The sequence below is a fragment of the Bos indicus x Bos taurus genome, chromosome X, assembly GCF_003369695.1.
Source record: "Bos indicus x Bos taurus breed Angus x Brahman F1 hybrid chromosome X, Bos_hybrid_MaternalHap_v2.0, whole genome shotgun sequence".
Classification (NCBI taxonomy): Eukaryota; Metazoa; Chordata; class Mammalia; order Artiodactyla; family Bovidae; genus Bos; species Bos indicus x Bos taurus.
This window is the reverse complement of record NC_040105.1, coordinates 111,969,032-111,996,565: the sequence shown is the minus strand read 5'-3', so window position 1 is coordinate 111,996,565 and position 27,534 is coordinate 111,969,032. Positions and strand designations below refer to the sequence as shown.

Here is a 27,534-nt window from a genome sequence, read left to right as displayed (position 1 = left end):
TAAACCTGCTTTGGCCACTGACTGACTCTGGAGTCCTGTGCCAGCCCCTGCCTCTATCTAGAAATGAGGTCAAATCGGATGAGCTGAGAGCTAAGGCAGTTTTCCCAGGCAAAGATTCAGAGCCTATCACTTCTCCTAAGTTGCTTACAGAGTAGCAGAGACGAAGACCTTGAACCCAGCCAGCAAGATACAGCAGGAACAGGAGGTGCTGGGTCCAAGGCTTGAACTCAAAGTGGGAGTCTGGCTCCACCCCTGTGTCCAGCTATATCTTCCTCAGAGAGCTGATTTCCCAAGCCTCCTCTGAGCCTTGGTCCCTGTGCCTTCTTGGCCATTGCTTACAATTGGTGGTGATGGCAGGAGGAGCAGTCCCTAACCTTAAGGAAAAGATGCAAGTGCCAAAGGATGAAGACCTGCTTCTTGGAAGCTTTAGGGATAACCAAGAGTGCTCAGTGGCAGCAGGTAAGGAGCCCCCGTAATGTCCCTTCCCTTGGGTATCTGCATCTGTGCATGTATGTTAGAAAATGCACAGGTGTGGCTTGGCAGAAGCATGAATGTGTGTTTGCGTGTATTTGTGGGTACCTGTGTTTGCGTGTATTTGTGGGTACCTGTGTGTGAGGTAACGGGATTGATAAAGTGAGTCTTTTGTAGCGTGTGAGAGGGAAGGTTGGATGAACACCCCTCCCATTGCAAGCCACCAATGGGTCTTATTGCAAAACACTCAGTGGGCTCAATTTATAAGATCATTCAAAGCAATTCTCTCTCCTAACCTTCCAGTACCTTTTTCTGCCCTTTAGAGTAAAGCTCCTTAAGATCCACATAAGGTCACCTCCTCAATATACTTACTGCTGTGGCATGCTCACCCAGTCCATAGTGCCTTTAAGCCTGTCCTATAACATCCCAAGACTCTTCTTCACAGCCTTTGCACTAGGTGTTCCCTCTTTCCCCAGATTTTCTATGGCTGGATTCTTTCAGGTCTCTGCCTCAATGTTGTTTCTGACTTTTCTAGAAGTATCCCCTTCTTTCTGTCTTGTTATCCTGTTTTTATTGTTTTGGGAGCATGCATCTCTTGATTTGCACTGATGGATTATTTCCTGTAACCCCCGCTTTTTCGTCACCACTTTCTTTGTACACATACAGACAATCAATTTTTTATTGGTGTGATCTTATTTCTTGGCCATTGCTTGCTCTTTAAGAACCTAGCCCAGAGCTTGACACTCAGTAAACACTTACTATATTTTGAGTACATGAAGAAATTGAGATCTGAGATTAGCCAGTAGATATCAGAGAATGGGTGTTGAGTGCTTCCTAAGATGTTGGGGGACCCTATCCTATTTTTTGGTGTATTCTGTGCCCATGAAGCCTTGGGATAGCCTCTATGGGTGTTCCTTGGGTCTCTGTTCTTCTCCCTAGAAATGAAGGAGCATATGTCTCGGTTGCTGGGTGCTTCTCAGCGGCGACAGAGGGTGGATCCAAAGGCTGTTGGCTCTGCTGTGGTTTGGAATACGGCTGCAAACCAGTCCAAGAAGATGGTACTGTATGGCATTTGGTGGCTAGCTTGAGTTTGGGGGAGTTTCCTACAGTTGTAGCAGCTCTGGTATGGAGATGGTAGGTCAAGCAGGGCAGATATTGACTTTGGGGGAAGGACAAAGCTCCTGTGTACTGGGCAGGCAAATGAGGGCAACGAGGTCTGGCAAGAGATCATGGCCATTCTTTGTTAGTTCAACCTTGAGGGTCCAGAATGTCTGAAACACACATTGCTTGGGGAGTACATATCTACTTTCTTTTATTAATAAATGAGTAAATGTATCTATATTTGAATCTCTAAATGTATATATATGTTATGTCTACTTCTCTCTATATATATATTTCTGTATAGAAATATGCAAAAGTATAAAAATCATTATATATATATAGTTGCTGTTTAGTCTTTAAGTTATGTCTGACTTTTTGAATCCCCATGGACTGCAGCACGCCAGGCTTCCCTGTCCTCCACTATCTCCCAGAATTTGCTCTAATTAATGTCCATTGAGTCAGTGATGCTATCCAACATCTAATCCTCTGCTGCCTCCTTTTCTTTTTCCCTTTCATCTTTCCCAGCATCAGGGTCTTTTCCAGTGAGTTGGCTCTTTGCATCAGATAGCCAAAGTACTGTAGCTTCAGCAACCGTCCTTCCAATGAATATTCAGGGTTGTGTATATATATCTAAGCATATATAAATATAGATATACATGTATCTATATCTATCTTAGGGCTGGGACTAGGATAAGGCAAGTGAAATGCCTATGCTCTCTGGCTACTAGGAAATCCAGTCAATTGAATCTGAGCATTTTGTAGCCAATTCTTTAAGTTACATTCTATATGAGTGAGGGAATGTTCTAGAAAAAATGGTGGCTATGCTGTTGCAAAGGATACTGGGAAAAGGCAGCTATTTTGGAGAAGAGGAAGTCCTGACTCTTCTTGGGAATCACATGAATCCCATCATCCTTCTGTAGCCAATTCTTTTAACTACATTCACCTTGGGTGACAGAAAGTTTTAGAAGCATGGTTGTTAAACCATTGCACGTTTACTAGGAAAAGGCAACACCTTTGGAGAGGAGGGAGACCTGACTTTTCCAGGCAATCATGTGAGTCTCATGTTTTGTAGCCCATCTGATAAGTAAGCTACTTTTACTGCAGATGCAGGCAATTTTAGAAACATGGTTGTTATACTGTTGCAAAGGTTATAGGAGGTGGAGGGAAGGCAAACTGACTGGAGAGGCAGGGAGACCTGATGTTCTAGAAAATCAGCTGAGTTACATTTTGTTCCCTTGTAACGAATTTTTTAAATTATGCTAACCATTTGAGGGAGTGTTGTGGAGAAAATGGTGGCCATGTTGTTGCACTCAGTTCAGTTTAGTTCAGTCGCTCAGTCGTGTCCGACTCTTTGTGACACCATGAATCACAGCACGCCAGGCCTCCCTGTCCATCACCAACTCCCGGAGTCCACCCAAACTCATGTCCACCGAGTCAGTGATGCCATCCAACCATCCCATCCTCTATTGTCCCCTTCTCCTCCTGCCTTCAATCCCTCCCAACATCAGGGTCTTTTCAAATGAGTCAGCTCTTCGCATCAGGTGGCCAAAGTATTGGAGTTTCAGCGTCAACATCAGTCCTTCCAATGAACACCCAGGACTTATTTCCTTTAGGATGGACTGGTAGGATCTCCTTGTAGTCCAAGGGACTCTCAAGAGTCTTCTCCAACACCATAGTTCAAAAGCATCAATTGTTCGGCACTCAGCTTTCTTCACAGTCCAGCTCTCAAATCCATTCATGACCACTGGAAAAATCATAGCCTTGACTAGACAGACCTTTGCTGACAAAGTAATGTCTCTGCTTTTTAATATGCTGTCTAGGTTGGTCATAACTTTCCTTCCAAGGAGTAAGCGTCTTTTAATTTCATGGCTGCAGTCACCATCTGCAGTGATTTTGGAGCCCAGAAAAATAAAGTCTGACACTGTTTCCACTGTTGCCCCATCTATTTGCCAAGAAGTGGTGGGACCGGATGCCATGATCTTAGTTTTCTGAATGTTGGGCTTTAAGCCAGCTTTTTCACTCTCTTCTTTCACTTTCATCAAGAAGCTCTTTAGTTCTTCTTCACTTTCTGCCATATCTTCTTCACTTGCATTAAATATGGGGAAAAGGCAGCCATTTTGAGGAGGAGGGAGACCTGATTGTTTCATGAAATCACTTAAGTCTAGTAGTTCTGTGGATGATTCTGTTAGCTATATTCACCTTGGATGTGGGCAAGCTGCTTATGTTCTAACTTTGATGTAGAAGGTGGGGGCACTGAGAGGGATTTAATTAATCTCTAGATTAATTAGAGTTGCCTGTTAGGACTAGAGGAATTTACCTTTAAAAAATAGAGTCCTTATATTAATTGTACAAATTAAATTTAGACATTTAGAATTAAATGTATCAATTCTATATATTTATTCATTATTTATTTTTGAGTAAAATGTTAATGGAATGCTATTGCCTCTGAGAGAAACACATGAAAGAAAAAAATCATAATACTACTCTGCTCATTTGGGAAAAAAGTGTAGTGTGCCTTAAAAATATATGAAAATAAAAATAACATTTTTTGGAAATAATTGACAGAGGGAAGCTGCACTTGCTGCAATTCATAGATTTAAAAAAAATCCCCATCAAATGTAAATAAAAATCTGATGTTTTGAAATGTATATAACTCTAAGTAGAGAGTTTCTAAAATTAAAAAGAAAAGAGAAAAAAAGACAACTCCTTTGAACAGTTAGACCTGTCAAATGATTGGTGATCACAAGTTATCATCAGGCTTGCATATGTTGTTAAATTAATTCTTATGATATTGATGTGTTAAAAATAAAATGTTTTACCTCAAACAAACAAACAACACATCCTACTCACTCATCATTATTTTACCTTCAACTCTCTCAAAAAGCATTTTCTCCTTCTGATCCCAATCTATAAGAAAATCAAGGGGGTGGTATGGAAATTTTTCTAGGAGAGACTCTCCATTTAACTCTTCTTTATAGTCCTGGAGTCTTCCTGACACACACTGTCCTTTTAATGCTGTTTTTGAGATATCTTACTGCTTGCAATGCAGGAGACGTGGGTTTGATCCCTAGGTCAGGAAGATTGCCTGGAGTAGAAGACTCCTGAAGTCTTGCCTGGAGAGCCCCATGGCCAGAGGAGCCTGGTGGAGGTGGGGAGGTGGCAGGCAGCCAACTTGTGTGACTCTCAGGCTCTTCTGATTCTGGAGGATCAGGCACCACATGACTCCCAATGGGGTGTGCTGATGCTCCCAGACAAAGTATGGGCCCAAGCAGGATACTTCGACTGATGGTTCCTTTCCCTAGGGGCCGCAGCTGCGGGGAGTTGGAGTGGTGGGAGAACAAGGCGATGGCGGTGCCCAACCCCAGGAGAATCCTGGCGGCTCCCAGGGCATGAGGTCCCAGTTTGAGCGGTAAGAAGGATCCCATGGACCCTGCGGGAGAGAAAGGCCAGGGCTTTGTGGGCAGGGACCCAGGGAGTTGGCAAGCAGACTGCCCAAGAAGGAGCAGTGAACAGCTGGCCATGCTTGGAGTATGGGGGCTCTGTTGCCTCCTCACCACAGCCATAGAGCCCCCTGGCCCCTTGCCTGTTCAGGGCCTCCTAGCATCCCACAGCTGGGCCAGCTCCCAGCCCTCAGGCTTCAGGACCTGCGACCAGAGAAGGGGAAAGCTCCAGGCGGACAGACTTACGGTCCAGAGGAGTCCACAACCTTACCCATCTGCCTTTATGGCTCTCCTGGGACCACCAGAGGCTCTGACTCTCTGTGTTTTATTTCCCAGCAGCCGAGAGTTAAATACACTGGCTGAGATTGGTCTGGAAGAGCTCAATGAGCTGGAGATGGAGATCATGAGAAGACAGGTGAGTGTCTGATTGCCAGGGACCCACTTGAAGGTGGGAGGCAGAATCATGGTGAATGGGTGGGTGGGCCACCCACCTTGAGGATACCCAGCCTCTCCAATCGTATTCACCTGCTAGCAGTGGAGGCGAAGTCAGACTTGCTTCCCCATTCACCCAGCCTTCTTGTCTCCAGTGTCCTATCTTGAAGCCTAGACTCAACTCCATCTCTCTGCCTGACATGTGGGAAGGGAGAAGGGAGAAGAGGAGGAAGAGGGGACATCAGAGGATAAGAGAAGTTTATTCATAGAGAGTGATGCCAAGAGGTCTGATCCAGGGGTCATGTTCATTCAGGCCAAATTCAGGTCTCCTTGGTTTGAGACCCCAGCAGGCATGGGCATGGGCAGGAGGGATGTCTTCCCTGGTGGCCCTCTCTGGCCTTGCATGTCACCCCATCCTGAGGCCCTCATTCTGGTGCTGCTGCCCCCATCCCCTTCCCTGGCAGCTGGGATGGGCTGGCTTCTTCCAGACAATGGGAAGAACTAGTGATGGTAGGGGCAAGGTGGCGGGGACTGAGAACACAGACCACCCAGTCTCTGGGTTCCACTGGGCCCACCCCCAGCCCCTGGTCAGCTGCTCTGCCTGTTTGTTGCCCAGAGACCCATTTCCTCCCACAGTGCAGCAGAAGCCTTTTTTGGTCTAAAGTCATATTTTCCCCCCATTGGTGTGTTGTGGACTTCCCTAGAAGAGCCTTGTTCACCAGCCAGCTCTGGTCTCTCTGCAGCTGTTCATGATTACTGAGCGTCTGCGCTACCTGGAGGACCAGAGTGCCACCTGGCACCAACGGGAGGTGCTGTTATTCACCATGCTGCTGTCTTCCTGCATCACCAACCTCTGGCTGTGGATGCGCCAGTGATGTTTCCTGCCGGTCCACCGTGCAGCTAGAGCCCTTCAGTCCTCCCCTTCTTCCCTTCTCTCCCTCAGCCACCTCTGCCCATCCTCCTTCTAACTTTCAGCAGCCTTCAACAGCATCATGACCATTTTCCACCTCTGCCCGAGGGAGGCCCTAGCTGCCAGGAGGTGGAGGAAGTATAGAATCGTGAGGGTCAGAATGGGCTGAGATCGAGCCTCTTTGCAGGGAGAGGATGGTGGTTTCCAGTCCCCACAGTAACAGCAGGGGTATGTGCTTCCTCCTTCCCTGTCAGGGCTCCATGGTGACCATCTTGGAGCTAGACCTTGCCTCTGGGCCCTCAGTGTCTCTTCTGTTCCATCCTTAGCAGGAGCTTGGCTGTGTCTTCCCTGTTTTCTTCAATGTTGTGCTCAGGGCTCTGCACATAGAATATTCTCAATAAAAGTTCAGTTATAGCAGCAAACCCTGGTGACTGAGTTTCTTGCATCCAGAACTCGCTTGGGGACAGCCCCTCTGGACAAAATCCTTGGTTCCTCCTTCCCAGGCTCCTCCTGCCTCTCCATTGCCAGCCCAGGTTGGGGAGGCACTCCTTAGGAGCAGAGTTTGGCAAAGCCCTTCCTGTGGGACTTCCACCAGCAAATGCTTATAGGGATGTGGTTTTGCAGCAGCAGCTTGTCCTGGTTGGACATTACAGGGATTCAATCAGAGAAATCTCCTGGATAGGACTACAAACTTTTCCATTTGCTCAGGAAGAAAGTGAGGCCCAAAGAAGGGAAACATGGCCCTGGGGTCATCTGAGACAGGGATGGGTCTAAGATGGGTTCTCCTGAACCCATCTAAGGTCTAGGGCTTGGCCTGCCTCCAACAGATCGCTCGATAGCAGCAAACCCTGGTGACTGAGTTTCTTGCATCCAGAACTCGCTTGGGGACAGCCCCTCTGGACAAAATCCTTGGTTCCTCCTTCCCAGGCTCCTCCTGCCTCTCCACTGCCAGCCCAGGTTGGGGAGGCACTCCTTAGGAGCAGAGTTTGGCAAAGCCCTTCCTGTGGGACTTCCACCAGCAAATGCTTATAGGGATGTGGTTTTGCAGCAGCAGCTTGTCCTGGTTGGACATTACAGGGATTCAATCAGAGAAATCTCCTGGATAGGACTACAAACTTTTCCATTTGCTCAGGAAGAAAGTGAGGCCCAAAGAAGGGAAACATGGCCCTGGGGTCATCTGAGACAGGGATGGGTCTAAGATGGGTTCTCCTGAACCCATCTAAGGTCTAGGGCTTGGCCTGCCTCCAACAGATCGCTCGGGGACCAGCCCCAACTCGGCTCTGGAGGCTGGATGCAAGATCACATAGAGGGACTTTGAACCCTTCTCTGTGTCCACAGCTCTGAAATGTTCTCATAGAGGACAGGGTGCTGTGTAGGATACTGGGACTTGGCCTAAGAGGGCAGGAGTGTCACTGCTTCAGGCCTGGCCTCAGGGCCAATGTGCTGGGGCCATGAGGCCATCAAAAGAACTGTTGCCCTTTCTCTGGGACCAAGGGTTAAATACACATTTCTCCATGGGCAAGGACCTGGATCATTACATTATTATTGGCTTTAGTGGCTCAACAGAGCTTATCCCAGCCCCCAAGTCGGTCAAGGCTTCTCCATTTCTAAAGGTGAGAGAGTGTGCTAGTCACTAGATATAAAATAAACATGATGGCATGTGTGTGTGTGTGTGTGTGAGAGAGAGAGAGAGAGAGAGAGTGTGTGTGTGTAAGTGAGGAGGGAGGGTGAAGGGAAGAAAATTGAGTCCTGGAGCCTGCTCTGACTCCACCTCACCCCCTCTTTGTCCCTCATTGGCCCCATACAGTGAGGGGGAATTCCTCCTCTCTTGACACTCGGGGGCTTGCGGTACTTCTGAGAGTAGAGTGTGGGTCTCCTGTTAGCACCATGCCATCCCATGCACATGACCACTGGAGCTTGGGCTCTGCTGAGAGCAGAGATAAGAGCATTTGGCAAAGAAACCATTGGAAGATTCCCTCTCTGGTCCCAGAGCAGAGGGGTGGGACTGGGGTGCCAGAGGAAAAGCCCTGCAGAATGGGGACGAGGCAGTGCCCGGCCACAAGGCCCAGGGAGGACCAGGAAGCCACCCCTCCCCGCCTCCACCGCTCCTGAAGATGCTCCTTGCTTCTGCTCCAATCAGGCCATGGCCACACTCAGAGGCTGGCGAGTACTGCAGGGCGGGGCTGGGCCTGCCCTCTGGGACACGGTGTGCATGTGTGCGAGCAGACACAGACATGTTTGCAGAAAAAGTCTGGTTGAAAATATGTTGTGAAACAAAGGTTCACCCTTGGGAGCAATTTAGCTACGATGCAAACAAACAGTGGGGCGGCCCCTGGAGAAACGCCTCCCGGGCCAGGTGGCTGCCCCTCCAGCCTTTGCAGTGACTGCTCACTGATCTGGGCCCTGCCTGCCTGCACCATGTCCACTCCAGGCTGGCCTCCTCTTCAGGACTCCACGGGGGTCCTATTGTGGGGGCTGGCATGGTCTGCCTGGCCCTCCAGCCCTAGTCTACCTGGAACATCTGTCCCCTTGCTGATATTTCCCTGTCAAGCTGCCCTAGCCTCGCCAAAGCACTCCAGCAGGTGCCCAACCCTTTTCCACCTTGAACTTCCTCATGGACAAGCTGGGCCAGTGCGGAGGAGATGGACGCGTTGATAGTTGGGGTGGGTGGGTGCTCCTCTGCAGCAGGTTGTTTAGCGCTCTGCTGTGTTACTTCCCACGAGTGGCCCAGGCTTGGTGGCCATGGCCATTTCCGCTCTGAATCAGGAGCTGCTGGAGGGGCAGGGCAACCTTCCATTGCCTTCCTCACCTGGCACCCAGCAGAAGTGAAGGGGCTGGCGGGGTGGTCTCTGACCAGGGTCTCCAGGGAATAATTCTGCCAAATGGCCTCCTGAAGGGAGGGCTGGCCTCACCTTGTTCACATGGGCCTGCTTTTCTGTGGAAAACCCGTAGGAAAGTCAGTCCATTCGGACCTTTACTACCCCTAGCACTCTCACTTTGAGCCAGCACGCTGTGTCTTTAAGGTATTAGATCACAAGGGTCCTGCTTCACTACGTCCTCCAGAAATAGGTAAAAAACATGGCATGTGCAGCTAACAAAGCCCCTTGTCCTCCCCACAGCCTCTGCCCCATCAAGTGCCTGCATAGAGGTAAGTCCCATGATTGGCTTGGTGTGCACCCCAGCAGACTCTGACTGTCATGTGCAGACATGTGTCCCTGTGCATGCCCTGGGCTCTGTGCAGAGGAGCCGTGCAAGCCATCCCAGGCAGCCCTCAGAGAGGGGCTGGGCCCCCCAGCTATGAGCCCCTTTCCTGTGTACTCAGTGGTGTTCGACTCTTTGAGACCTCATGGACTGGAGCTCGCCAGGCTCCCCTGTCCGTGGAACTCTCCAGGCCATAATACTGGAGTGGGTTGCCATTTCCTTCTCCAGGGAATCTCCCCAACCCAGGGATAGAACCCGCGTCTCCTATGTCTCTTGTATTCGTGGGTGGATTGTTTACTGAGTGTGTGCAGGTGGGGAAAGCTATACACTTGCTCCATTGGGCTGGCCCTCAACCCCCCTCCAGCCCTTCCAGAAGCTGGAACTCAACATATTCCAGGTTCTTTGTCTCAGCAGCTGGGAGAGGCGGCACGTGGGGTGGGAGGGTGTGTGGAGGGGCTCTGTGTACCTGGCAGCAGCCAGAAATCTGGGCCTCTTGAGTCACCACCCAAGGGCTCTCACCCACTATTGCTTCCCCAACCCTGGCCCCTCTTGGACGCCAAGTCCAGGGAGCCCTGGAGGGGAAGGAATGGATTCCCCTCAACCCTGCCCTGCCCCAAGTACCTCTTGTCTCTCCCAAGTTTCCACTTGGCTTGCCCTCTGGCCAGGTAGGTGGGCTGGGACTGTGAACAAGGCCAGGAGGCAGGTGCATGGGGGTGGTGAGCTGGTGACTCTGGGTCCCTAGACACAAAGTCCTGAGCGGTATGAGTTCCATGTAAGGGAGGGCTCCCCAGGGAGCTTGGGAGGGGCTGGCTCCTGAGTCTGGGCAGACGAGCAGCTTCCACTGCCAGGCAGCCTAGTATCCAGCCCTCACCTACTGGCAGGCTGGGGTGTGCAGGCCCCACAGTGAGAGGGTCAGACATCCAGCCAGTGGGCAGAACTGTTTCTCCAGTGGGCAAGTGCTGCCCTGGGCCGAGGCCTCGACCTCGCCTCAGCTGTAGGCATGGGCTCCTCTGAGTCACTGCCGGCCTCCCCTGCTGGCCTCAGGCAGGGCGGGCAGCTCTTTGACTGAGAGGCTGAGAAGCTGCGTGGGGATTCGGGGATCCCCCTGGTCTGGGGACAGGAGCTTTGGGAGGTCTCTACTGTCCCTTGGTGCTGATGAGCTCCCGAGGGTTCGTCTCTGACTGGAAGCTTCTTGGACAGACCTATAGCCTGTGGCCAAGGGACACCCTGCCTCGGAATCCGTCTGGTGAGGAAAGGTCGGTGGCCTCCTTAGGGTCAGGTTTGGAGCCCTATGTGCGTCGGTTCTGGAGCTGGACTTGACATGGGCCCTTGTGTGCCTGGTTTGTCCTGGGAGCTGAGAGAAAGTGGCTGTGTGGGGGGACTTTGTTCTTTGTCCAAGTGCATGAATGAAACCCTGGGGGCTTTAGGGGTATGGAGGCACTAAGTACGTGTGAGGCTAGGCCTTCTCCAAGCCTGTGCTCTAACCACCCTCCCTGCCACCTCCTCCTGCTGTTGCTGCTAAGTCACTTCAGTTGTGTCCGACTCTGTGCGACCCCATAGATGGCAGCCCACCAGGCTCCCCCGTCCCTGGGATTCTCCAGGCAAGAACACGGGAGTGGGTTGCCATTTCCTTCTCCAAAGCATGAAAGTGAAAAGTGAAAGTGAAGTCACTCAGTCATATCCGACTTTTAGCGACCCCATGGACTGCAGCCTACCAGGCTCCTCCATCCATGGGATTTTCCAGGCAAGAGTACTGGAGTGGGGTGCCACTGCCTTTTCCGCTGCCACCTTCTAGGGGACAACATAGGGGCCAAGCATGCACCTGGTCAGAAGGGGTGGGGTGAGAGAAAGTGGGGAGTCTGTGGGCCTCACCTGCTGCATCGGCTTCCACTGCCAGCCTGCCCAGGGCATTTATGGGCATCCGAGGTCAGAGCATGGGGACCGCACCCCTGGGAGCTCCCTGGCTCCCTGCATGTGAGGAGTAATGGATGTAGAGCAGGGCAATGTACATGTGACGCTTCTCCCATAAACTCTGCTGGGACTGCAGCCTTTGCTTTCGGCTCTTTGAGTTGCACCCCACCCTCCTCAGGAGATTCTTGAAGGAGGGCACCTGTTGTGGGTCTCTCAGGCTTTGGGAGGCAGCCCCACTGCCATTTTGGTAGATATTTCTACAGTGAAGCCCATTACAGCTTCTGCCTGAGGGAAGATTCCAGAACCAGCCTGCAGGCCTGGGGCAGGGATAGGCTCCCTATTTCGGCCCTCCAGCTGAGCTTGCCCTGCATGTCCCCTTGAGTCAGACCAGCCAGCGTATGCTCCATCCCTGTCAGACTGTGGTCATAGGAGGCAGCTAGCATGGGCAGCCAGCTCGGTCTATCTCTTGCCAGTGTCTGGGCCCTGCTGCTGGTGGAGCATGCACAGAACTTTTAGTATCACTTGTCAAATGGTGGCTGACTTCTCCAGAGGGAGGGTCCCTGAGTGCTTGTGCTGTACACATTGCGCATGGAATTGAGTCCCAGCTGTGGCTGACATGGTGTGAGCCTGGTGGTCCTTGGCCTCAGAACTGCCAGTACTTGCCCTGGCCACCTCCCTCTACCAACAGGCTTCAACATGAGATGGTTTTACAGGAGATGAAGCTTCAAAGATGGCTCTGGTCAGATCAGGAAGGGGTTTTAATGTCCAAATACAGAGTTTGTATTTTTAATGTAGATGATCTTTCAATCCATTCAGTGAGTACCTGACACTCTCCTTGGCCCTGGGATGCAGTAGGGAATAAGGCACTCCTGGTTGCTACTCACATGGATGTGATCATCTCACCAGGGACAGAAAAGAAGCATGGAAATCATGATCAGGACATGATAAGTCTATGATGCAAATAAAGTGGGGAAAAGTGAACACAAAACAAGGCGTGGATTGGGAATGTGCAGAGCAAGTTTAGGGAATTCATTCATTCATTCACACATCCAGAATATGTATGTGCTTGCCATGGGGCTAGGCTCTGAGACTTAGTGATGAAACAAAACAGACAAGTCCCTGCCCTGATGAAGTTTATTTCTTTGGTGAGGGCATCTGTCCATGGGTTTTAAAAGCAGGAGTGATACATAGATCTGGGTGTGGACTTACTGAACTCACCCTGGGGTATGGAAGGTAGAGGAGAGAACATGCTGGGAATATGAAGGCAAAGAAGCAATGAGTCAGAAGACTATGACAGGGTTGAGGCCAGGCCTAGGGCAGCAGCAGGCAGGATAGACACAGAAGAAGGTGCTGGAGAGAAATTTCAGCAGTAGAACCAATAGCATTTGAGGATGGGGAGGAAATGTCAAGAATGACTCCTACCTAGGTTTGTAGATTGACCACAGATAGGGAGAGATGTACCTTTCTCAAGATAAGGCACTGGGGCTGGGGCTGAGGTCAGAGAGTCATGTCAGTCTGGGACACACTGAGGCAGTCCAGTGACTGCCTCTAGGAGATAGAGCTGGCCTGTGGGCACCTGGGGGTGTAGAGCTCAGGAAGGGCTTCTCAGTGAGGACAGCATGGGCTAGGGGCATGTGCTGCTATCTCTAGGGCCCAGTGTATCCTGCGGGGTAGGGGATGACTATGACTGGTGTCAGATATACTGCCCCAGTCTCACACTGATTTATAAAGAAATAAAGCCTCAGGTGGCAAAAGCAGTCCAAGTTTGGAAAGTTTCTGATGTGATGGTGTCCACACTAGAGGCTCCAGTCCCTTGTCGAAGGAGTGACCCAACCTGGTGTTCTGCCAGACCAGCTGGGCAGAGCCCTGTTTTCTGTGTGTCCCCCCGGAGATTTCATTCATTTAGCAGATAGTTGTCAAACATCTTTTCCATGGAGGTGCTAGCCTGGAGCCTGACCGCAGGGTGGCTTCTGATAGCCAGAGGCAAATTGGCACCAAGGACCCATGCCTGCCCAGTGAGTGCCAAGCCCTTGCTCTATCCTCAGCTTGGGGCTGCCTATCCATAGCTGAACCCCTTCTAACTGTCCCTCCAGACCTGGGGCACAGGGTCACTGCTGTGCCCACTGCAGTGCTGAATAAGTCTCCTCCTAGTACTAAGGCCCAAGTCCCTTCCAGGCTGGCCCTGTGGTTAAGCATGCTTTTGGAGCCATGCTGCTTAGGTGTGAATCTGTAAAATGGGGATAGTAATAAGATTAGCTTTGTCAGATTGCTGTGAGAATTAAAGAAGTCAACTTAGGTCAAGTGCTAGTAGCTCATGGTAGCTGCTTCCTGAACAAGAAGTTGCTCCCTACACCCCACCCCTCTTCTAACTTCCTCTTGTTTCTCCTTGTCAATGTCTGCCTGCCTGCCCACCTCCCAGCCACCCGTGATGCACATGACCCTCCCCTTGGCACTGTTCTCTGCCTGCTGTTCAGGATTTTTCCTACTGCCTTGGCTAGAATTGACTATCTGGGGCACTAGTTTCTGGCTGGGACTTAGCATCTGCTTCTCTGGGCTGTCTGTCATGGAAGAGTTCCCTTCTCAGTCACAGTGTAAACATTTTGGCTGGTATTATCTTGAATCTGAGGCCAGAATGGCCTGAATTATAAAAGAAGCTGAGAAACCTGGTCACCTGTAGGGTTTTATCAGCCTTTTGGGAAGACCCACTGAAACCAGTGTCACCCACCAACAGTTAGCTCCCTCTTCTGAGCTCTGTTTTCTAAGATTCCTCAGAACCGTACCAAGATTTAGCCTGTGCGTCTCCCTCCCCAACTCCCTGCCTGCCTTCCTTTCTTCCCTCCACTGTTATGTATGGAGTGTTTCCCCGAGCCAGCCCCCGTGCTGTGTAGGGATGCAGAGCATCACAAGCAGACGCTGATGTCTGTCCTCAGGCAGTGCTTGTACCTCTCCAGTGGGTACTGGCAAGAGGGGTGGCATAGTCTGGACTTGGACTTCATCCCAGGACTTTGAGAACTTGGCAAAGTGGTGCATGGGGAGAATGGGCATGGACATACTCTTAGGGGAGAAGTTTGAGTGCCAAGCCACACTGAAGGTCAGAAGCTGAAGGCTTGAAGGCTCAGTCAGTCACAAACATTTAAAGGCCGACAGTGGTGATGCACTGAGTATGATTTGGGACAAAGTAAGCTGTCCTTGTCCAAGGGCAACCAGAGACTAATGTCCAACTGGCAGATGGAAGGAAAGCCTGAAGCTCTTCAAAGAGGTTCTGCTGTTATCCTTATCTTTAGTACCGGGCAGTGGATGCCATCCTTACTTCTGTGACTGTGAATAATGTGTTTTACTTCCCTGGCTGCTTCTCAGGTTTCCCCATTATCAGTGGATTTGGGCAATTTGATTACAATGTGCCTTGGTGTAGTTTTCTTCATGCTTTTTGCTCTTGGGTATCATTGAGCTTCTTATGTCTGTGGATTTGTAGTTTTTTTAAAAAATAAGATTTGGAAAAATTTTGGCCATTATGTCTTTAAATACACTTTCTACCTCTCCCTCCTTTGGGAACTTCAACTACATCTCTATTAAATCCACTTGAAACTTTCCCACAATTTGCTGATGCTTCGCTCTTTCTTTTTCTGATTTTTTTCCCCCCTCTGTGCTTCCCTTTGAATAGTTTTATTGTGTTGTCTGCAAGTTCATGGATATCTTCTTGTGAAATAGCTGATCTCTTGTTGATTTCATCTAGTATATTTTTTATCTCATAGTTTATAGTTTTCATATTTAGAAGTTTTATTTGGGTCTTTTCATATATTCTATACCCTTATGTAACTTTTTGAACATATGGAATACAGTTATATTAACTATTTTAATACCCCTGACTAGTAATTTTGTATTTGTGTCAGTTCTGGGTTTATTTTGGTTGGTAGTTTCATCTTTATCTTGGAGAAATTATTTGTATACCTGGTAAACTTTAAGTGGTTGCAACACATTGTGAATTTCATTCTGGAGGGTATATCTGACCCCTGTTACTCCATCTTCTTCAGAAGCAGAACTGTCATATACTCCTTTAAAATCAACAAATTGATATAGCAGAGGTCTAATCTGACTAATAGAAGTAGAGAGACGGAGTAATGGACAGGGAAAGTGCAAATATTCATTGAGCACCTACCATGTACCAGGCACTGAGAAAAGATGGTAGCTTGGACTAAAGTGTTAATGGTGGAGACAGTGAGAAGTGGTCGGAAGTTTGGAAGGTGAGGTGAGGTGAGGTGAAGTCACTCAGTCGTGTCCGACTCTTTGCAACCCCAGGGACTGTAGCCTACCAGGCTCTTCCATCCATGGGATTTTCCAGGCAAGAGTACTGGAGTGGGTTGCCATTTCCTTCTCCAGAGGATCTTACCGACTCAGGGATCGAACCCAGGTCTCCCGCATTGTAGGCAGACGCTTTATCATCTGAGCCACCAGGGAAGTCTTTGGAAGGGAAGGTAGAGACAACATGAATTGCATATGACCAGATGAATCACATAGGTATGAGGGTATGAAGGGGCTTCCCATGTGGTGCTAGTGTAAAGAACCCATCTGCCAATGCAGGTGATGCCAGTTCAATCCCTGGGTCTGGAAGATTCCCTGGAGGAGGGCATGGCAACCCACTCCAGTATTGTTTCCTGGGAAATCCCATGGGCAGAAAAGCGTGGTGGGCTATAGTCCATGGGGTCACAAAGAGTCAGACATGACTGAAGTAACTTAGCAGCAACAGCAGCAGAAGGTGTGAAAGAAAGGGAGGAGGGAATGATGACTCTAAGGTATTTTAAAACATTTTTATTGCAGTATAGTTGATTTACAATGTTGTGTTAGTTTCAGGTATACAGCAATACCAGTTACACATGTAACATATATTCATTCTTTTTCAGATTCTTTTCTCATATAGGATGTAAGAGTATTGAGTAAAGTTCCCTGTGCTATACAGTAGATCCTCGTCAGTTTTTGACTTGGGAGAACTGCATCACCTTTATTGAGATGCAGATGCATATTGGAGGATAAGGTTTTGAGGGGAAAGATCAACTATTTGGTTTTGGACATATTCAGCCTGTGATGTCTATTCACATGGTAATGTCAGGGAGATAAACTGGAGTCCAGGAGAGAGGCTGGATAGGTGTTAAAATTTGCAAGTCATCAGTATACAGACATGTTTAAAGCCAGAAGACTAGATGAAGACATGATGAAGAAAGAAAAGATAAGGCATCTACTCAAACACTGAGTTCAGGACACTCCAAAGTTTAGAACTAAGAAAGAGGAGGAGGCTTCATCAGAGGGCACTAAGAAGAAGTGGCCAGTGAGGCAGGAGGAGAATCGGGAGCATGGAACCCGTTATTTCAAGGAGAGAGTGTCTAAACTGTGCCGAATGCTGCTGAGAAACACAGTAGATGTGGACAGAGAACTGACTCTGAGGATGAACTGTATTCATGGCTTTCCCTGTTTTTCTGGGAGAAATACTGAGGTCAGAGACTCTGCAGAGTCATCTTTCTCACCCCAGCCGCTTGGAGGCCTGGTGCACAGCAGATGTCTTGGCCATATGCACTGGATGGATGAATGAATAAAAGGGCACTGGGCAGCAGTGAGACCTGAATGAGCCACAGACTGGAAGGTAGTAGCTCTGGCCTCTAGCCTTCGCTGTATTTCTAACTTGTTTCTTCTGCTCCTGGTCTTAACATCTCTGAAGGAATTGGCCTCAGAATGCTTTCAGCTAGCGTCCGAGAGATTCTTGGGACCAGGCTGGTGTTTCTGTAAAGGTCTTGGGCTGGATGTTCAACTTGTGGATGAGGAGAAAAGAGGCCCAGAAGGGCACCATGATCGCTGTTGTTTTTTTTGTGGAAATAGTGTGTCTTACTCCTAGTTTGGGGCTTCCCAGGTGGTAAAGAACCTGCAGGAGACATAAAGAGACAAGGGTTGGATCCCTGGGCTGGAAAAATCCCCTGGAGAAGGAAATGGCAACCCATTCCAGTATCCTTGCCTGGAGAATCCCATGGACAGAGGAACCTGGTGGGCTATAGTCCACAGGGTCTCAAACACTCGGACACGACTGAGTGACTTAACATGCACACATGCATTCTTGGTTTGAAAGCCTCCCTCCTATCTACGTTCAATGTCTATCTCTTGTCTTTACCAACTATATTTGCTGTCTTCCTCATGCAGCTTAGCCCTGAGCAACACTTGCTTGGTTTCGCCACTGCATCTACTGCTGCCTGATGCCTCTGAAGATGAAACCCTTCCTGTTTCACTGAGAATGCTGGGGGTTGGCATGAGTGAGCCTCTTCACCTGTCTCTCACTCTTCCCTAGCTGCATCTAACATGTTTGCTTGTCACCTCCTCCCTTTTCCGGCCCGTTCATCCAGCCCCTCTGCTCCTTGTTCTTCATAAGTCACCTTTCACATCCTCTGTTCCCTGGACCCACCCATTCTATCCATCTTTCATGAGCTCCAGCCCTAACTGTGGTTATGTGTGTGTTAAGTCACTCAGTCATGTCTGACTCTTTGTGACCCCATGGACTGTAGCCCTCTAGGCTCCTCTGCTCATGGGATTCTCCAGGCAAGAATACTGACTGGATTGCCATGTCCTCCTCCAGGGGATCTTCCTGACCCAGGGATCGAACCCTCCTCTCTTCATCTCCAGCATTGGCAGGCAGGTTCTTTACCAGTAGCGCCAACTGGGGTTATGAGCACAGATATTTTCACTGTCTATTGAATCCCTCCTCAAACCTTTTAATTTGCTTCTCTATGTCCTTTCTGTACAATGGTAACAATAATAGCAACACAAAAAGTTTACAAATTTACATGTCCCAGTTCCCACTCTCTCTCCCTCAAGCTTCTAGAAAGAGTTAGCTATATTCCCCATCTATTGTTCCTCACCTCCTACCATTCAATCAGAAACCCTGCAAACATGCCCTCTCTGCTTTTGACGAGGTGGCCAGTGAGGCCCCTAGTATTTGACACAGGGCTGCTCCAGCTATCATCTCAGGCTCCTCCCTTCCTGAGACTCCCTCTCCTGGGGCCTGTCCTCCATAATCTCCTCAGAACTCTCCCCTCAGCCTCCTCCTCTGCTCTTATGCTATGAGAGTGCTCATCCCCTCTGAAAGCTTGAACTGCCAACAACCCTGATGGTGTCCACGTCTCCCCTCCAGTCCAGACCCCACTGAGCACGGATCTGGTCAGAGACTGCTGCCCCAGGCCTGGAGGGTGATTGGAAAGGCTGAGACTAGGCTGGGGCCTTGGGGACAGAGGGCAGTGAATGGAAAGATTTTTTGACACTTTGTAGAGGGGATAATCAACTGAGAAGGAAACTGCTTGGAGGTGGTGACTGAAGGTTTCTGGCTTGGGTGACTGGGTAGAAGGTAGGCCATATTCTGAGGTGAGGAAATTAGAGGAGAAGCCACTTTGTAGGTGAAGGTGTCAAGTTGAGTTTTAGCTAGGTTGAGTTTGAGGCTCCTCAAAAAAGAAGATGCCTGGCAGAGACTGGAGAGATGGGTGGGCACCTTGGAAGAGATGCCTGGGTGGGGACGTGATGATAACTGAAGCCTGGGGCTAGATGAACTTTCTGGAGCGAGCATGTAGACCAGAAGCACTGGCCTGGCTACCTGTGGGCCATGGATAGCTGACAGCCCAGGTGCCCTCCGTGAATGGCCCAAGGGGCAGTTCTCTTGAAGGGCAGTGTGGGTGGCAGCCAGACTGAGGGAAGAGCCTGTTTCTGGCAGAGAAGAAGCAGGGATCATGGGAGAGGAATCTGTCTTGGTGCCAGAAACTCACAGAGGGTATATGACTTGTCATATGCCCCCAGGGCTGCTCCCCTTGTGGGCTCAGGGCCACTGCTATCCCAGATGACCAGGAAGGATGGGAGGGGTCCGAGTGCTGGCAAACAGGGCCGATGCTGGCTCTCTATCAGCAAGAAGCTATCCCGAGTCCTTGGCCTGGAGTTTGCAGCCTCCCTGGGCTGGCCTTGGCTTCCTCTGCCTTCTTCCTATAAGCAGAGCTCACTCTGTACTCCGGGTCCCGCCTCCCACACCAGTGTCCTCTACACCCCTGCCATGGACAGGACCATTACTTCCACTGCTCCACCCCAGCCATTCAGCCACTGAACAGGTCTCTACTGAGTACCACTCTTGAGCCTGTGTTCCAGCCCCACTTCAGCTTCAGGCTTCCAGGAGGCCAGCCCTGAAAGCCTGCTTAGTGCAGGTGGCCCCAGCTTTGTTTGCATTGCTTGGAACTTTCTGTCACCATGGTTGGCCACCTCTCGGGTCCAAATGAGGACACAGGGATGCCAGTTCCTGTCCCTCAGGTGCCCTCATTAGCATCCCGGTGACGTGTTCCCACAGGGAGCAGTGGGTGAGAGGCTCTGAAGCTGCTTGTTATTACCACTCACTGCAGAGCTTGATGTGCCTGCCGTCACCATGGGGACCACTTCCGAAGCTGGAGAAGGCTGGGCTCCAGTAGAAGCTCCAGCAGTTGGAGGCCACCGGTCATCCGTGGGGTATGCTCATCCTTTCTGAGCAAATCTGGCAGGGCAGCCTCAGTGGGGAAGGGCTGTCCCACCTCCCTGACTCCGTGTAAGACACATGTGGAACACCAGGTCTCTCTTCTGGACTTTTCCTTTTCAGGATGCTCCTTCTTGGTCTGTTTTGTGGCTGTCTCCTCCTCTGTTCAATTCTTAAGTGTTGGGGTTCTTCAGAGCTCTTCCTGTGTGACCTCACCCACTTGTTCTCCCTCAATCTCTACCCCCAGTGGCTTCTTCCTTCTCTCGGGCTTCATCTGTACCATCTTCTTCAGACTTCTCCACTGCACATCTCTCCACCTCTCTGCTCCCTTCAGGCCAGCCTCCACTTAGCAGTCAGAAGGCTCTTTCTCTAATATAACACTGTCCTTATCATCCTCCTGCTTAGCCCTTGCAAAGCTCCCCATAGCCCAAAGGAGAAAGTATTCACTTGTACCACTTCTTATAGAGCCCATGGGTGCTCTCCTTTCTCTCGTCTCACCCTCAGCCCCACCCACTGTTTGTTCCTCAGCTTCAGGGTGCTTGAAAGAATGTGACTGAAGCTTAAAGGAAGGGCCCCCAGAGTCCACGCCCCTTGTGAAGAAGTCAGTGGGAGGCAGGACTCTCATCTGAGGACAACCAGAGAGCTGAGCAGGCAGGTGGCAGCTTCTTTGGGCAAGGAGGTATATCTCCTCTCATGGGGCAGGAATTCGGGGGCAGTGACTAGTTTGGAGGTACTCAGTGGCTTCAGTCTCTGCCAGATAGCTGCAAACAGGGTCACCGGAAGATGGCTGAAATAGGTTTTTGCTTGTTTTGTTTCAGCTTGGTTGGTTCACGAGTCAGAGAATTAATTCCGGTAAAAGAAAAAGAAACACACCTTGCAGTTTAGCACAGTTTGCCTTTTAAATAACCTGTCAGGGCGGGGATAGCACCAGCATCTTGCCCTGTACCACCATAGAAGTACTGCAGGGAGTCGGGGTTTGCCGACTGGGCCCTGGTGTTGTTCTCAGTGCTCACCTGAGGTTCTTATGTGGGTACTGGGGTCTTCTGTGAACTTTCTTTGGGCTTCTCCCTGGCAGGTGAGGGTCCTGGTTGTACATGGAGGATGACAGAAAAAGCCAATGGCGTGAAGAGCTCCCCAGCCAATAACCACAACCACCATGCCCCTCCTGCCATCAAGGCCAGTGGCAAAGATGACCACAGGGCCAGCAGCCGGTGAGTCTGTTGACACTGGATCATTTCAGAGATGGCCTTGAGCCTGCTACTTCCTCCCAGCTCTGCCTCATTGTCACAGAGTAAACAATCCTTGGCTCAAGTGCAGCCTCTAAAAGGACCATGGGATTTCTAGGTTATCTCCTAGGAAGGGGGAGGGCTGATAGGAGATGAAGCATGCACAGAAACAAACAAACAAACAAAGCCTTCAGTTAATTCTGCTCCTTCCTCTGCAGGCCACAGTCTGCTGCTGACGATGACACCTCCTCAGAGCTACAGCGACTGGCAGAGATGGATGCCCCCCAGCAGAGGAGGGGTGGCTTCCGCAGGTGGGTCTCACCACTGCCCTGCCACTATCCCTTCCCTCCCATGGGGCCTGTCAGATCATGTGGTCCTCTCGGCCCCAGGGGCCTTTCTAACAAGACCTCTAGGAAACCCTGTCAGCCCTGCCCTAGCTCAACTTTTCTCTCTAGAGGAGGCTCCTGTCAGCAAGTTTGGAGGGGCCGGAGGAGGTTTCTCTTCAGACTTGCCTGTGGCAGTGTCAGGAAGAGACTGTCTTCCCAGCAGAGGGGCTCAGGTGGAGGGCTCTGAGGTCTCCAGCCAAGAGTTGTAGGCTCCATGCAGAAATCAGAAAGCTTGAAGCAATCTTTCTCCTGACTTGTAGGAGAAAATCTTTCTTCTCAGCACCATCTCCATTTTAACCCAGAGACCCCGTGTTTGTTCTTCAGAATCGACAGAAATGGCACCTCCTACAGGAAGTCTTCCCAGAGTAGCCTCTTCAGGCTGCTGGGCTGAGTCATGCCCAAGCCCTATTCCCTGTCTTGGGCGTGGGTCCTCTCTCCAAAGCACAGGTCTCTTATGCCTCACGCTCCCTCTCTCTGCTCTAGGATTGCCCGCCTGGTGGGGGTCCTCAGAGAGTGGGCTTACAGGAACTTCCGTGAGGAGGAGCCTAGACCTGACTCATTCCTTGAGCGTTTCCGGGGGCCTGAGCTCCACACCGTGACAACACAACAAGGAGACGGCAAAGGCGACAAGGACGGCGAGGGCAAGGGCACCAAGTACAGCAATCCAGCCTGAGGGATGGGAAGGGCCCCAAGCATGTGTTGGGAGGGCTTGGTGGGGTTCCTTAGACCACAGCCAGGGAGGCCTGCTGTGCTTTCAACTCTAAAATGTTCCTTGGTCTGTGCCCAAAGTCTTTCTAATGGCCAGTGGCCCACCAGCTGTGGGATCCCCTGCTGGCTCCTCTCACCTTCACCACCGATTCACAGAGCTTCTCCTGCTGCTCAGGAAGCAAGGGGCAAGGGCACGTGGATGTGGGTGGGAAGAGGACTCAGCCAAGGGTGCAACGGAGGGTGCAACTACAGAGTGCTGTGGAGCCCATGTCAACCCCAGCGCCCATGTGAGTGCAGAGTGGGGGTGTGAAGAGGCCATGCTGGGGGCTGCCTGGCTGCTGGTGCAGGGGAGGAGGCCCCGAAACAAGTGAGCAAGACAGAGTGAGTGGGGAGGCCAGAGAAGGCAGGTCTGGAGGGCCTCTTCTTTGAGGAAGGAGTAGGCGATGGGGGATGTCTGGCCAGGCCGACATTCCCCACCTCTGACCAGTAAAGGAAAAGCGCTCCCGCCAAGGCAGGACCTGGCATCTGGAAAAGTAATTTGGGAGCTGTAGGCCAGACCAAACAGCAGGGATGGGCAGGAAGCACAGTCACTTAGAGGCCCTCTCTCTTCCCAGGAGGGATGTGGGGACCTGCCCTGAGCCCTCATCACCATGCTGTGTAAGTCCCTCCCTGGGGCCCGAGGCCTGCCTCAGTGACAGCACTCTCCCTCATGCACCCTCTCGGCAAGAGGCCTCCAGAGGGCCCAAGAGTCAATGGGTCCATGTAGGGTCAAAATCAGAAGAAGGCTGTTTCTTACCCACCAAGCTTTAGTTAGATGCCCAGTGCCAGGCTGTGGCTTCCTCATAAATGAGGCCCTAAGAAAACCCACGCATCACCCTGGGCATCCTGCAAGGCACTGCATTTTCAGGGTCCTCTGGCCTCTGGGAGCCAGGGTGCTGCCACATCAGGGAGCTGGTTCCCAAGCCTGGTCTCTGTGTGTCTCCTCAGGAAGAAGTTTGAACTCTTTGTCTTGGACCCAGCCGGGGACTGGTACTACCGCTGGCTTTTTCTCATTGCCTTGCCCGTCCTCTACAACTGGTGCCTATTGGTGGCCAGGTGAGCAGAAAGTGGTCTGGGAGGGGGTGGCCCGAGCAACCTGGTCCAGCTGTGGACACAGAACTCACCCTACCTCAATCATTCATTCACCAGAGCTTTAACTGAGCACCTAATGGGTGCCAGGCTCAGTGCTCAGGGCTGGGGACCATGTGTGAACAAGGCACAAATGGTCTCTGCACTCCTGGAGCTCTCAGGCTTATGGGAACACTGACAGTGAACCTGAATATACCAGTGCCCAAGCCAACTTCAGGGACTGGAGGCAGGGAGCTACTGATACTAGAGAAAAGGCAGTCAGGGTGAACCTCTCTGAGGAGGTGGTGCCTTAGCTAAGACCTGAGTGATAAGACAGGGTCTGGAGGACTGCAGGTAAAGTGTTGGAGAGGCAGGTGCAGGCCGGCGCTGCAGGCTTTGTGCACCAGGGAGGGGGCTGGGTTTCATTCGAAGTGTAACCAAGTAGTCAGAGTTAACTGCTCCTATTTTTGACTTGTACACTCACTGAGTCATCCTAGGTTCTATCCCTTCCTTTGCCTTCTCCCATGGCCCTTACCCACCCAGGCAGCAAGACTCAACTCCTCCTAACACTCTCCTGCAGTCTCCAACCTCTCTTCATTCCCACTGTCTCGAGTCTAAGCCCAGCTACCACTCTCTCTCGGGTGGGTTGGCCAGTGCTCCATGTTGGGTTCTCAGTAGGTGTGTGTTGAAGAGCCAAACATGGAGGCTAGTCAGCTGTGTATTGTGGGCATTCTTCCAACGACTCATTTTTCATTCAACTCACTTCTGTTGAGCACTTGAATCCTGGGCTAGGATGTGCTCTGGGCTAGCACATGGGGCACCAGCTATGTTGTAATACTAAGAGGTAGTCTCTGTCTCCATGGAGCTCACAGTCCAGTGGGTCAGATAGACAAGTGATGTTCAGGAGCAAAGTCTATGTATAATAAGGGTTGGAGTAGGAGTTACTTGTGAATCCGTGTCTTCTGGGCAGCAGACTGACTGTGACTCATCAGTGCCCCTGGTGGCCTTCCCAAGCTCTGCTTGTGGTGGCCAATCAGTTTGGGGACTTCAGGAGTCATTGGATGGCTTTGAGGGTGAAGCTCAGCACTGTCTTCCTGCAGAGCCTGCTTCAGTGACCTGCAGAAAGGCTACTACATAGTGTGGCTGGTGCTGGATTACGTCTCAGATGTGGTCTACATCGCAGACCTCTTCATCCGACTGCGCACAGGTAAGTGATAACTGGGATGCACAGGCAGGAGCATGACCCCTGAGTCCAAAGGCTTGAATCTAAATTCTCAGGAAATCCCCTTGGCATGGTGTTAGCCTCAACTATCTAGCTGGGACACAGGCTGATGCCTTTCCCTCTTTGAATCTCAACTTCCCTACATGCTCAGTGAGTTTTGGATCTGGGGGTGATCTCTTAGGATACTTATGGCCAGCTATACAGTGTGAGCCTCCTATACCCTTCTTGGGAAGGAGGGTTCAGTGATCATATGCTCCTTCCTGAGCGTTAGTCTATTAGAAGGGACAGGTACGAAGTCAGAGGTGATATACATTGGCTTGTGTCTCCACTAGGTTTCTTGGAGCAGGGGCTACTGGTGAAAGACACCAAGAAGTTGCGGGACAACTACATCCACACCATGCAGTTTAAGCTGGATGTGGCCTCCATCATCCCTACAGACCTGATCTATTTTGCTGTGGGGATCCATAACCCTGAGGTGCGCTTCAACCGCCTGCTACACTTTGCCCGCATGTTTGAGTTCTTTGACCGCACTGAGACACGCACCAGCTACCCCAACATCTTCCGAATCAGCAACCTGATCCTCTACATCTTGATCATCATTCACTGGAATGCCTGCATCTACTATGCCATCTCCAAGTCCATCGGCTTTGGGGTAGACACCTGGGTTTACCCCAACATCACTGACCCTGAGTATGGCTACCTGTCTAGGGAGTACATCTATTGCCTTTACTGGTCTACACTGACCCTCACCACCATTGGGGAGACACCACCCCCTGTAAAGGATGAGGAGTACCTGTTTGTCATCTTTGACTTCCTGATTGGTGTCCTCATCTTTGCCACCATCGTGGGAAATGTGGGCTCCATGATCTCCAACATGAATGCCACCCGGGCTGAGTTCCAGGCCAAGATTGATGCTGTCAAACATTATATGCAGTTCCGAAAGGTCAGCAAGGAGATGGAAGCCAAGGTCATTAGGTGGTTTGACTACTTGTGGACCAATAAGAAGAGTGTAGATGAGCGAGAAGTCCTCAAAAACCTGCCAGCAAAGCTCAGGGCTGAGATAGCCATCAACGTCCACCTGTCCACACTCAAGAAAGTGCGCATCTTTCAGGACTGTGAGGCTGGCCTGCTGGTGGAACTGGTATTAAAGCTCCGGCCTCAGGTCTTTAGCCCTGGGGACTACATTTGCCGCAAGGGGGATATTGGGAAGGAGATGTACATAATCAAGGAGGGAAAATTGGCAGTGGTGGCTGATGACGGTGTCACTCAGTATGCCCTGCTCTCGGCTGGGAGTTGCTTTGGAGAGATCAGTATCCTTAATATTAAGGGCAGCAAAATGGGCAATCGGCGCACAGCCAACATCCGCAGTCTTGGCTACTCTGATCTGTTCTGCTTGTCCAAGGATGATCTTATGGAAGCTGTGACTGAGTACCCTGATGCCAAGAGGGTCTTGGAGGAGAGAGGCCGGGAGATTCTGATGAAGGAGGGCTTGTTGGATGAGAATGAGGTGGCAGCCAGCATGGAGGTAGATGTGCAGGAAAAGCTAGAACAGCTGGAGACCAACATGGACACCTTGTACACTCGTTTTGCCCGCCTGCTGGCCGAGTACACGGGAGCCCAGCAGAAGCTCAAGCAGCGCATCACAGTTTTGGAAACGAAGATGAAGCAGAATAATGAGGATGACTCCCTGTCAGATGGGATGAACAGCCCAGAGCCACCTGCCGAGAAGCCATAATGGCTTGGCCCAATTGCCCCTCCAGCCTTGGCTTTGACCCCAGGGCTGGAAGAGCTGTGTAGGTCCCCACATATATATGCATTACCACATCCCCTTGAATTCTCCCAGAAGCCTCTCTGCTGGAAGGTTTAGGGCTCGATCATCCAGAAGCCCTCCTCCAAGTCCGACTAACAGCTAATCTTGTGCAGGGCATAGACTGTGCTTAGCTCGGCTTCCAGAAGCTTCAGCCTGTCTAAGTTTGAGGAAGAAAGAAAAGAGGAGCATCTCTCCAGGCTCTTTTGCATCTAGTTACCTCCTACTTGATTCTTTTCTAATATGTGTTCTGAATATTTCCATTTCCCTGCAGCAGTATGTAGTTAGAACACTGGCTGCAGACACCCAGCACTGGTCCCAGTGTCCTTTTCCCAAGGCAGGCAAAGGTGTGGAGGGGGGCAAGGAGGAGATGCTCACTCCAAGTCCTGCCGTGCTGATTCCTCCGCCTGTCTGCCAACCCAGAGTGGGAGCCCTGTGGTCTTTTCTGAACCAGGGGGAGGAGGATGCTCCTGGTCTCCAATCCATCCCAGGACATGGAGTGAGGAACTAGCAGTTGGCCAGCAGGCAAGGCACCTGGAGAAGGTGGTGGGCAGGAGCCTGGCCATCACCCCTCTATGCAGAGTGTTTCTCAGGAGGCCCTGAGGCTGATGGTGGGTGGATGACTCTTCAAGTTAACATCTGCAGTAGAGACACTTACAAGTTAATAAATTCCTCTGAACTTTTTGTGGTGCTTGCTCCACTCTGCTATTAAGATTCTCTCCCTTCTTCCCTCCCAACCCATCTCTTTCCCCCTTATTTCTCTCTTCCCCTTATCCAAGACTCTGCCTGGAATCCCCTCTGCTGTTTTTTGCTGCCTGTTTAAGCCCTACTAGGGCTTCCCTCATGGCTCAGTTGGTAAAGAATCTGCGTGCAGTGCAGGAGACCCTGGTTTGATTCCTGGCTCAGGAAGATCCCCTGGAGAAGGGCTAGGATACCCACTCCAGTATTCTTGGGCTTCCCTTCTGGCTCAGCTGGTAAAAGAACCTGCCTGCAATGAGGGAGACTTGGGTTCAATCCCTGGGTTGGGAAAATCCCCTGGAGAAGGGAAAAGCTACCCACTCCAGTACTCTGGCCTGGAGACAGTTCATGGGGTCCATGGG

At 50.8% G+C, this 27,534-nt stretch overlaps 2 protein-coding genes across 3 annotated transcripts; both read left to right on the top strand.

Moving 5' to 3' along the window:
• Positions 1-243: 243 nt before the first annotated feature.
• FATE1 (fetal and adult testis expressed 1) lies at positions 244-6,776 on the top strand. 2 transcript variants are annotated; one of them, XM_027534911.1, is made up of 5 exons: positions 244-459; positions 1,411-1,529; positions 4,875-4,981; positions 5,352-5,427; positions 6,188-6,776. In XM_027534911.1, the coding sequence occupies exons 1-5, from the start codon at positions 351-353 to the stop codon at positions 6,317-6,319; spliced, it is 543 nt and encodes a 180-aa protein (XP_027390712.1). In that variant the 5' UTR covers positions 244-350; the 3' UTR covers positions 6,320-6,776. The 2 variants fall into 2 exon arrangements, with proteins under 2 accessions (XP_027390712.1, XP_027390711.1); XM_027534910.1 differs by having other exon boundaries at positions 5,349-5,427.
• A 14,283-nt stretch (positions 6,777-21,059) lies between these two features.
• CNGA2 (cyclic nucleotide gated channel alpha 2) lies at positions 21,060-27,118 on the top strand. The gene is made up of 6 exons (XM_027534458.1): positions 21,060-21,189; positions 21,423-21,515; positions 22,074-22,244; positions 23,286-23,393; positions 24,506-24,612; positions 24,960-27,118. The coding sequence occupies exons 1-6, from the start codon at positions 21,080-21,082 to the stop codon at positions 26,360-26,362; spliced, it is 1,992 nt and encodes a 663-aa protein (XP_027390259.1). The 5' UTR covers positions 21,060-21,079; the 3' UTR covers positions 26,363-27,118.
• Positions 27,119-27,534: the final 416 nt, after the last annotated feature.

Excerpts from the sequence above, each read along its gene's own strand:
- FATE1 (XM_027534910.1), top strand. The coding sequence starts at position 351 with ATGGCAGGAGGAGCAGTCCCTAACCTTAAGGAAAAGATGCAAGTGCCA. Across the intron at positions 1,530-4,874 it reads CAAACCAGTCCAAGAAGATG|GGGCCGCAGCTGCGGGGAGT; the intron begins GTACTGTATGGC and ends TCCTTTCCCTAG. Across the intron at positions 5,428-6,187 it reads TGGAGATCATGAGAAGACAG|CTGTTCATGATTACTGAGCG; the intron begins GTGAGTGTCTGA and ends GTCTCTCTGCAG.
- CNGA2 (XM_027534458.1), top strand. The coding sequence starts at position 21,080 with ATGACAGAAAAAGCCAATGGCGTGAAGAGCTCCCCAGCCAATAACCAC. Across the intron at positions 21,516-22,073 it reads AGGAGGGGTGGCTTCCGCAG|GATTGCCCGCCTGGTGGGGG; the intron begins GTGGGTCTCACC and ends TCTCTGCTCTAG. Across the intron at positions 22,245-23,285 it reads GGCGAGGGCAAGGGCACCAA|GAAGAAGTTTGAACTCTTTG; the intron begins GTACAGCAATCC and ends GTGTCTCCTCAG.